This window comes from Diabrotica undecimpunctata, chromosome 7 (genome assembly GCF_040954645.1).
Source record: "Diabrotica undecimpunctata isolate CICGRU chromosome 7, icDiaUnde3, whole genome shotgun sequence".
Lineage (NCBI taxonomy): Eukaryota > Metazoa > Arthropoda > Insecta > Coleoptera > Chrysomelidae > Diabrotica > Diabrotica undecimpunctata.
The window spans coordinates 132,054,472-132,065,121 of record NC_092809.1 but is presented as its reverse complement, the minus strand read 5'-3'; the positions used below and the strand labels follow the sequence as shown (position 1 = coordinate 132,065,121).

The 10,650-nt window shown below is 33.1% G+C and overlaps 1 protein-coding gene across 2 annotated transcripts in view; it reads right to left on the bottom strand.

The window, feature by feature from the left end:
- c12.2 (von Willebrand factor A domain-containing protein c12.2) overlaps positions 1–7,440 on the bottom strand; it is a 78,844-nt gene extending 71,404 nt beyond the window's left edge. The window contains exons 1-5 of one of the 2 annotated variants that reach the window (XM_072538228.1): positions 7,243–7,440; positions 6,241–6,482; positions 5,859–6,026; positions 5,711–5,799; positions 5,475–5,550 (exon numbers count right to left, since the gene is read on the bottom strand). In XM_072538228.1, the coding sequence (XP_072394329.1) occupies positions 5,475–5,550; positions 5,711–5,799; positions 5,859–6,026; positions 6,241–6,363 (456 nt within the window). In that variant the 5' untranslated portion in view covers positions 6,364–6,482; positions 7,243–7,440. Of the gene's footprint in view, positions 1–5,474; positions 5,551–5,710; positions 5,800–5,858; positions 6,027–6,240; positions 6,483–6,795; positions 7,062–7,242 lie in introns of those variants that run through there. The other variant, XM_072538227.1, reaches the window with a different exon arrangement.
- Between the last annotated feature and the right edge of the window lie 3,210 nt (positions 7,441–10,650).

Here is a 10,650-nt window from a genome sequence, read left to right as displayed (position 1 = left end):
TAAAGGTAATAAACCAATGATTCACTTGAGCATTTACTGTGAAAGTTGAACAAAATTGTATTTTTTGGAAGAATTACTTTCATGAAGAGCAATATATTAATTCTTGTCATTTTTCCAAAAGTTTGTTTCTAAACGGAAAAAAATAATAATATTCGTGGTACTTCACTGTTTTAAAGGTGAATGAAATTTTAAAATATTCAAAAGTGGTCTCCTAAAATAGTGCTTTTTCACGGTCGGTAACAGAGTACAAAAAATATATTCTTCTTCTTCTTCCTCTTTATAAGTAATTCTACTTGTTCATTGGCGGATTAATACCTCTATGGAAGGTTGTCACTCCACCTTTTGCGCGGTCTTCCGATACTTCTTCTGCCGATTGGTGACTTATCTCTTGCTATTTTGACGCTCCGTTCGGCTCGCGGAGATAAGAATACGGCCGAGGTCAGAAGGCTCTGCCTGTCGTAAGAGGCGACTAATAGGTAGGAATCGAGAGGTGGAGAGCCGTCGCTTGAGGTGTCGGGTCTGTAGAAACGCACTCGAGGCGCTTAGGCGTCACGGTCACCGGTCTACACTCCTAGTATCCGAGACGAGACTCTCGTGGGACCACTCTACTCTCATTCCAAGAGAACCAGGCGAGGTTGAACGAACTGAGCCCGTACACACCTGTTTTGGCCTTACACCACCAGTAAGGGCGTCGGTGTCTCGGCACGTACCCGCCTGGAGATTTAAGAGTGGTAGAGGAGAGATCCTCGGCGGCGACCTGTCTACGTGCGAGGTGGAAATTCCTCTGCCTGCATCACCTGTCCGCCCGTGGGAGGGGATAACGGATGGGTGAGGTAATCGCAACACAGGTACTACGGGGAGGGTGGATGCCCGCGATGCGTATGCAACGCGCCACCCTCATTTTGGTGTCGGACTCGTAGGGGCAGTGGAGGCGCTAACGGTCGTATGCCGAAAGGCCAGGTAGACCAGGGTCCTGCCAGTTTTTATAATTGGAGAGCACAAAGCTAAGCTATGCTATTTTGACGACACGGGTCTCCTCCATTCTGCTTATGTGGTTATTCCATTCTTTTTTTCTATTTTGTGTCCATTCATTTATACACTGTACGTTACATTTTCTTCTAATGTCTTCACTTCTCTTTCGATCTCTCAGCGTATTTCCTGTAATTCTTCTCAGTACTCTCATCTCTGCCGTTTCCAGTAGCCTTTGCGTTGTGACTGTGTCGGGTCTTGTTTCTGAGGCGTATGTCATTATTGGTCTTACACTGGCTTTATAAATTCTTGACTTCTCAGTGTTAATGTGTCTGTTTCGCCATATAGTGTTATTAAGGCATCCTGCCAGTCTACTTGCTTTTTGTACTTGATCTCTCACTTCTTTGTCTGGGTCTTCATAGCTAGACAGTGTAATTCCCATGTATTTTATTTTCATTACTTGTTCAATACTGATGTCATAAATTTCTATTTTACATCTGGTTGGTTCTTTGCTGACTACTATTGTTTTAGTTTTCTGAGATGAGATTGTCATATTAAATTCTTTTGCTCTTGTGTTAAATCTGTGGACCAGTCTTTGCAGACTATCTTCATCTTGGGCTATCAATATTGCGTCGTCTGCGTAACAGAGTATTTTGATTTCTTTGTTTCCCATTCTGGACCCTCTTCCTTTGTTAACGGTTTTGATGATTTCATCCATGATCAAATTGAAGAGCAGGGGGCTTAATGAATCCCCTTGTCTTATTCCGCTGCCTATTTCTACAACAAATACAAACAATATATACTGTAGCCTATTACCGACCAAGAATTATGCACTTCCTCTTTCCAGATTCAAGAAAAACTTTTACTAAACTGAATAAGCTATGTCTGAAAAAAGAAAAAATTATACAAAAGAAACTCTTTAATAAGTATTGGATTCCATTCGATATGGAATGTCGTTTGGAAAAGCACCCACAGAGTTCAAAGGCTGAAGACCAGCTGAAGAACAATCCATAGTAGATTGGATTTTATATTTAGAAACTGTTGGTTTTCTTGTAACAAAAAATTAACTGTTGGGATGTGTTGCAGAACTAGTCCGCCGTCTAGAAGGAGCAAATAAATTTAAAGACGGAATTCCAGGCTTGGTACGAAAATATATTCTCATATTCTCAACCTGATTTTTGCTCTTACTAGGTGATGGTCTGTATCTCCATCTGCTCCCCTGAGGCTTCTTACATCCAGCACATTACTTCCATGTCTAGCATCGATAATTACGTGGTCAATTTGGTTCCGCGTGGAGTGGTCATTAGAGACCCAAGTCTGTTTATAAATGTTTTTATGTTGGAACATAGTAGACTTTACAAGCATATCGTTAGCCGATGCTAGCTCTACGAGCCTTTGTCCATTGTCGTTTGAGATATCGTGGAGGCTGCCTTAGTCTCCATTCCAATAACCTCTTTGTCCATCACCCATCCGTCATTTAAGCTATGTGTCCTGCCCATCTCCATTTTAGTCTGGCTATACTTTCGATGATATTACCTTAGTCCTTATCCTGATATCTTCGTTTTTTAGTTTCGTTTGTCTAGCAGAGTTATTCCTAACATGGGTCGCTCTATTCTTCTTTGTGTGACTTTCAATTTGGTAGCTGAAGCTTTTGTTAAGGTAAATGTTTCGGCTCCGTATGTCAAACCTAGTAGGGCGCATTGATCAAATACTTCTCTTTTCAGGGATATAGGCAGCTTAGTTTTAAAAGTTTCTCTAAGTTTTTAATGCATACCCAAGGAGTATCGGTAGCGGGTAAATACTCCTTTGTGATCTTGGTAGAGGACATGTATACGGCAGAAATAGCAAACCTGTCCACGCGAGGTCATTTTTCCCCAAATATCTTTTTACCCTCCCATCTACACCTGTTTTCGGTCCACATCCTTTTTCTTCTTATTGTGCCGTCTCCTTTCGAAGTTTGGCGATCCGAATGGCAATTATAGCTTTGGAAACTGCTGCACGAAAGATTTCTGAAGATGAGGGATCAAGTAATTTCCTCAGGTCCTTCAACCATGAATTCGGGCGTCTTCCTACCGATCTTGTGCCCTGTACTTTACCTTTTAATACGATGCGGAATAATTCATATCTTTCACCTCTCAACACATGACCCAAGTATTGAATTTTCCTCTCTTTGATTATGTTTACTAATTCTTTTTGTTTACTGATAGGTACTGCGAAGTACTTCATCGTTCGTATTTATTTATTTATTTATTTATTAACGGAATCCATTTACAATAGTTTTAACAAAGCTACAACAACAATAAATTTTTAAATTATCAAAACATCTCGGAATAATAAACTATAACAAACTTTAATACAGCTACCAAGGGTAGAATAGGATTAACATGTAAAAGAGATCACTTATTATAAGATACCTTTTAGTTGTTTTTTTAAATAAACTAATTTTGGAGTTAAAAATATTTATTTGTCTTGGCAGACTATTAGCACTCCATACCAATCGTGAAATCGGTTCATTAATACCATAATAATTAGTATTGTGAAATGTCACGAAAAGATTTACGATTGCCTGTTGTTTCTACTAGGTACTTTAAGGCTAACGAGTGATTACAATTGAGGACAATCTATAATAGCATTAATGACTTTGTGCATAAAACATAAATCTAAGAATGTCCTCCTTGACTCAAGTGTTGGTAGATCAAGACTGTCCCTTGCCCACTGATACTCATATTCCTCTCTTTGGTATCCACTCCTAAAATCTGCTATCCTCAAAAATTTATTTTGGACCCTTTCAATCTGTTCAATGTAACAGCTGCATGATGGGGACCATACAACTGATCCATACTCTACAATGGGCCTAACAAGACCACAATAAAGTCTTCTAAATATGAACAAAGACAAATCTACAGATGTATGTTGGATAAATCGCAGTACTTTTATGGCCCTGTTTATTATTTGATTGATGTGGCTTGAGAATGACAGTTTGGTGTCCAACCAGATTCACAAGTCTGATACTTCATTTTTAGAGGCTAATGGCAAATTATTTATGGAATAAACAAATGTAATTGGTTTTCTTTGCCTCGAAAATGTCATTTTATGACATTTGTTTATGTTACACAACATTTTGTTTAAACTACACCAATCATAAAACGATTTAAAATCTTCCTATAGTAGAACAGTGTCATCATATCATAGTTTTTCATCGTCAGCAACATAAGAACACTACAAGATTTTTTGTATTTTTGTACTAAATCGACCAGAGACAAGCAAAACAAAACAGGCCACAATGGCAGCCTTATGCCGTCCCTGGTGGTACCGTTATTTCAATTGAGGTATCAATCTCCAAGCTAACTGTCTGAGTACAGCCACTAATAAATTCCGAAATACACTGAAGAATGAGATTCACAATACCCAAAGCTCTTAGTTTTTGTAAGAGGACCCCATGGTTGACCTGAACAAATGCTTTGGAAAAGTCAGTATAGATCGAGTCAAGCTGAAAACCTTCTTCAAAGCTGTTAAAATATATTATGATTGACATACAAAACTAAATTGGCATCTGTCGACCTCCCTCTCATAAAGCCAAATTGTTCAGGATTAACGGCTTTAAAAACCCTTTTCTTCCAGAGAATGGGAAAGCTACCAGTACCAAGCGATCTGTTAAATAACATAAAATCTGATCATTCCAATTCTGAGCTCCACATCTTCCACATTATATCCGGCAATAATATGGAGAAAACCAGATGTAAAAAATCTGTAACTTTAAGGTGGAAATTATAGTGCCAAAAACTGAATGGTCACATGACACCTGGCCGCTAACGATGCCCTTGGGATACTGGGTGAAATCTCATTGAATATTATCCATGTTCCTGTATGTGGGGTTCTACAGGACTCTACAGGAATTGACAAACTTTACCAAGCTCATCGTGGAAATTAGTATGAACACTCACCAACACGCAAGGCAAGCACAAGTGTCTCAAAAAAAAAAGATTTCATTATTAAGGAGAATATGTTTTTTAAACTCTCGTATTGATTTAAACTTCGTAGAAAATGTATAATACACGTACTTTATATGTCCATGTACACAACTCAATTAGTGAGCACTCTTTACCACACTCGTTATGTAATATTCTAGTTTGTGCATTTTCTTTGGCATGTGGTTTCATTGGCATAGCACAATCACAATGCACAATCTTTTCATAGATCTTTATTTATTTCTTTTGTGTATATATTATGTAAAATTATTTCAAATGTTAGAAAGTCCATAATATAAAAGAAAATCTCATACTATTTACTCATAGTGTGATATAAACTCCATACAGTCAAATATAGGGAGTATAAATGCAGTTATAAAGAAATAGTACAAAATCAGGAAATTAACAGTACTTACAATAGTTCGAATATAAGTAATGTAAAAATAATTAAACCTTACTACAAGATGCAGAAGGATTGGATGAACCAGAGCTGAAACATAACAACAAAAAAAAAACATAAAAAACTAAAAGACTTACCTGGTAGCTGTTATTGTGGACATATCTGGCTTGGAAACGGGATCTCAAAGGAGGGTCCAAAGGATTTCCCCTGTATCTGTAAGATAACATATAAATTTAAAAAAAAATTTTCACTTGTAAATAGTTTTTTTTTTGAATTCCGAAGTGGAAATTGAAACATCAAATATAACGTATTTTCCATTAAAAAATAATCATGTGAAGTTATTGCTTAAATAGTTAATTTGGAAAATACCTACTTGGGAACAGGTAGACCCAACGCAATAAATCTAAAGTTGCTGTCGACTCTAACGAGCTTCCATTTTTCTAGTTCTTTCTCACCATGTTCCTAAAACCGTATTCAATAATATATTGTCTACAAAAATATCGACATAGCTATTCACCAACTTTCAATAATTTATCATATCTAGCTGCTGGAATCAGTAATCGGCCATCCTCTAGATGCATTTCTCTATTTTCTAGTAGGTTGTTTAAAACAGGTAATACATTTCTTTCAGCTTTTTCAATTCCATCTAGGATTAAAATTCTTCCTTCTTTGGCAGCTTTAACAGCGCTCTGAAATAAAAAACATAAACCTTCAATATATTATCAGATAGGGATAAATGTTTTATAAAATAAATCTAAAAATTTACTACATGTATTATTTTTATTTAATAAAATTACGGGATCACCCTCATCTCAGCATGCCTAAACAACTATTTTTTTAAATTATTTATAATACAGCTACATTTTATCTTTTATACACACAACCATTTCAAATTGAACATACCTGATCAAAATAGTTAGCTGTTCCTTGAACAATTTCTCTTCTCTGCTTTAAATCAGATTCTGTAGTATCCCTGCTGAGTGCTACATATTCATGTTCTCTGTTAGTCAGTTCTAAATACTGCATAGCTAAATGTCTTCTTCTTGGTCCTGGTGGCCCCAAAAGAAATATATCCTGATTTAAAAGGTCTTTCTGTAGAATCCATTTTAAATGGTGTAAACTGCTCTTTGGAATGTCATCATTATCTGAAACAGATATTAATGTTTAGCGAAATATATGTTTTCATGGCTATATTATGTGAGCTGAATAATAAACTTTTAATAATCAAAAAGCTACCAGCTACCAATATTAAAATGTCTCCAAAAGAAAATCATACTGAAAGAATAAGTATTGAAGAGTAAATGGAAAACATGATACAGGAAATAATAGAACACTTTGAAACCTTTTAAAAGAAAGTCAGATGAAAAGCTGCTTGGCATGTAAGTTAAAATAATGAAAAATATTCAGTTTCATAAGTAAACTATAACTGAAAGTTAAACATAAACTTATTCAACTTACAATACTTTATTGGCACATATTCAGGACGCTCAGCATTCCTAATTTCTTTTACAATATTTCCTAAACTAACACTCTCTTTTGAGCTATATTTTTTAAATACACAAGTGACATTAATGCTGTTTCTATTGATAATAGACTTGGTAACATTATGTTTCAACAGACTCAGTAACATTTTAAAAATCTTATTTCTAGACTAGATTTGAATATTGTTTTTCATGCCTAAAACTCAATTTCAATTCTTCTAAGGAACAAAGGTTATGTTTGCGTCATAATTGTCACTGTCAAAATCACATGGAAGAAATTTAAAAATTGGACTTTCTCCTCAGTACTTTATAAAAGTATAAAGTTATGGGACTTATTTTTTAATATGAAAAGTTTTTAGAAAATTCTATTATTCAGCTGTTACGATTGTTGATTGATTTTGATTGTATTATATATTTTACCTACCGAATTTAAATAATCACTTGTCCTATTTATGAATAGTTCATTAGAATTTTATTTGATTTTATCTTTTTAATCAAACCGGACGTTTAATTTAAAACTAGCTTAGTAATGCTTAATATTAGTACCTATTTGATTATACATTTATTATCCAAACAAGATACTTGTTTTAAAACTAGCTTTGTAACGGTTAGTTTGCACAAATCTTAGACTATGGAAGTTCTGAGGTACAAAGTCATGATTAGTCATAGTATCATGGTACAAAGTTATAAATCAAATAAGCAAATACGCTAACGGAAAATATTCTAAGTATTATCATGTACGTTAATGAAAACAATCAACATTGTATTTTTAAATATAATGTAATTTTGGTTGCCTACATAGTATACATTCCATAAAAAAATAACATCTACTTGCGCGAATTTAATACAAAACACAAACTAAGTATACATAATTTACAAAATACATTTAAATTATATTAAGTAACACTATAATTAATAACTTAAATAATATTAAGGAAAATAATATAATCTCTAACAGAGAGTCCTAAAATACCTATTTATTTATGAAAATATAAATTTTTATTGAATAGTCTAAAATCACTCGAACATTATATCTTAAGTTGCCTATTAGATTGAAGCCTACTATAATATTGTTATTTTCATACATGGTACAATGAATGTGTTCCTTGTAGAATACCATTATTTTCATTTTTATACACGGAATAAACAGAAAACTCTTGATTGATGTCATTTTGTTTAGTCCGGTAGTATGGGCGCATTACTAGGAAAAATATTCTCATTTCATCTTTTTGCACAATCTTACTTGAAATGGTTCCCTTACCCTTATAACATAAGTGCATTTGCCCAGAGAAAATGATGGTCGAAAATTTTTTGATTAATTTTTTTAAACAAATTGTTGAATTAAGTTTTTTTGTCCGGAACAAATTTTTTGAGGTTAACTGACTCCAAACAAAAAAGGTCCTTAAAAACTTTTCTCTAAAATGCATCGATTTCGAGTTATAAACAACTTAAAGACTGAAATGGCCGTTATCAAAGCTCGATAACTCAGTAAAAATTTAATATTTTGAAGTTTAGCAATCGTCAAATTAAACTTACAACTCTATTTTACAAAATCCTGACGAGTTTTGTCCATAACTTTAATGCAACCCTTTGTTGTTTATAACATTTTTCACCAAAGCAATTTTTTTAAACCAATTTATCCTTTTGTTTATAATATGCAGGTTCCCGTTATTTTTACTGTAACGTTATAGCATCATAATTTATCGACTAAAACAAGATTAAGTTTGTGGGTAAAAAATAATCAATGTGTTTCGAAGTTCAGACGTTCGTCAAGTCTATATTGTAGTGAGATTAAATAAAACGAGCGGTTCGAATTTATATAAATATATTTATTTATAAGTTTACAGTTCGGTACTCTCTTATCAACTAAACTCTACTCCTAACATCGTTACATATATATACCAAAAGTATTATTCTAGAATCTTCTGGGGTAGTCCCACCTCTAATTCGTCTCATCGAAAGTGTATCGAAGACGGCGATATTGAAATGCCAATTCTTGCGTTTTCTAGATTTATCCTTCTAAGAATTATGACGTATCGGAGATGGGCTATTTCGTTACAATATATCCCGATGCAACGGTATATCAAGTTGTTTATGATTTTTTTAAACTAACTTTTGCAATTTAAAATAAAGTTGAATTACGTATTTTGAAACTACTTGACTTAAACTTTCCTCTCATATTTTTTATTTTCTTAAATTCGATGTCCAACCTATTAAAAATGGCTTCGAAAAACGTTAAAATTGACTTTTCCTCTCATTTTTAATTGTTTATTTGTATTGTGCGCTTAAACAAAATATTTTAAGCAAAAATTACAACAATAACTTTTGTCTTATAATAACCTATATTGTCCCAAACATAATATAAACAACATACTTCTTCCAGTAGCAGACATAGATAATATCAGTAGAAACAACTGCAAACAAAGATGGCAACGTTTATACAACCAAAGTACAACTGGAATAAACTTTAGAGCTTGCCAACCACTAATACCCAATGAGAGATGGTTCAAATATGAGACAAATAGGTTATTTATAAAAACAATAAACAGAATAAGATCAAACCACGCACTCACTCCTGCATACAAACACAGCATAGGTATTACTGATAACCCATATTGCTCCTGTGGTAAAGTGGGAGATCTGCAGCACTTTATATTGGAGTGTGGACAGTACAAACAAAGTATCAAAATGATGTATGAAAAACTAATTGAGCTAAATTGTTCATTGCCTGTCAATTTAAATACAATTATTTTTTCAAATAATAAGCAGATATTAAAATGTATCTACGAATACATAACATCCTGTAAATTTAAATTATAAGTAGTTTTAGGTATTCAAATCAAAAATTGTAAATATGTCAAAAATTGAATGTGTATACCAACATATTACTTCCTGTAAATTTATATTATAAATAGGCTTAGGTAATAAAATCAAAAATTGTAATTACCACAAATAGTCTGGCTAATTGGCTATGCCAAAGCCATTATACAATAAAAAAAAACCTATATTGTCAAAAAAGAAGCATTTTTTTTAATATGTTTAAAAATTATTATAAATAAATAGGTTCCCGTGAAAAACTTTCGGTAAACTTTTAAACATGGCATATTAACATCACAATCTATCTATTAAAACAAGTTTTAGCTTGTGGGTATGAAATCGATCTTTTCGATAAAAGCCACCCGCCTAGCATATGCTATAAATAGGTTTAATATGACGATTGCTAAACTTAAAGTATTATTTTTATAACTCGAAAACGATGCTTTTTAGAGAACAGATGCTAATAGTACAACAAACCACTGCAGCATCACTAAGTTAGGTCACTGGAGACGAGGTATTAAATTAATAATAAAATATAAATAAATATCATTTGATAGTAAATAATAATTAAGTATATTTATATGAAATTATTTTAACACTAGAAATTAGAAATGCCACAAAAATTTAAAAAGATGATTCAATATTGTTATTAGGTAATTGGTTGACATTTATGACTTTTAAATTTTGACAATCGTTACGAATCGAATCTTTCATTGATATATATGTATTATTTTAATGTATTACTTCTCATTTAATGTCTGTATTTTTGTTAATTATTTTTCATGCAGCTTTTAATTTAAAACTACTTAGAATAAATATATGATGACTAGAAATGAATTGATCCAGACTAGTGAATCGATGCGAATCTCCTATATTGTATATTGTGACGCTACCCGTGGCGCTAGTTCCGTGACGCTAGTCTCAGAATTTTACTGTAGAGAAAAAGTATTAGAACGCCAGTATAGAAGTATAGAGGCTTCAAAAAATTAGCTTTATTTTATATATAAAACATGCT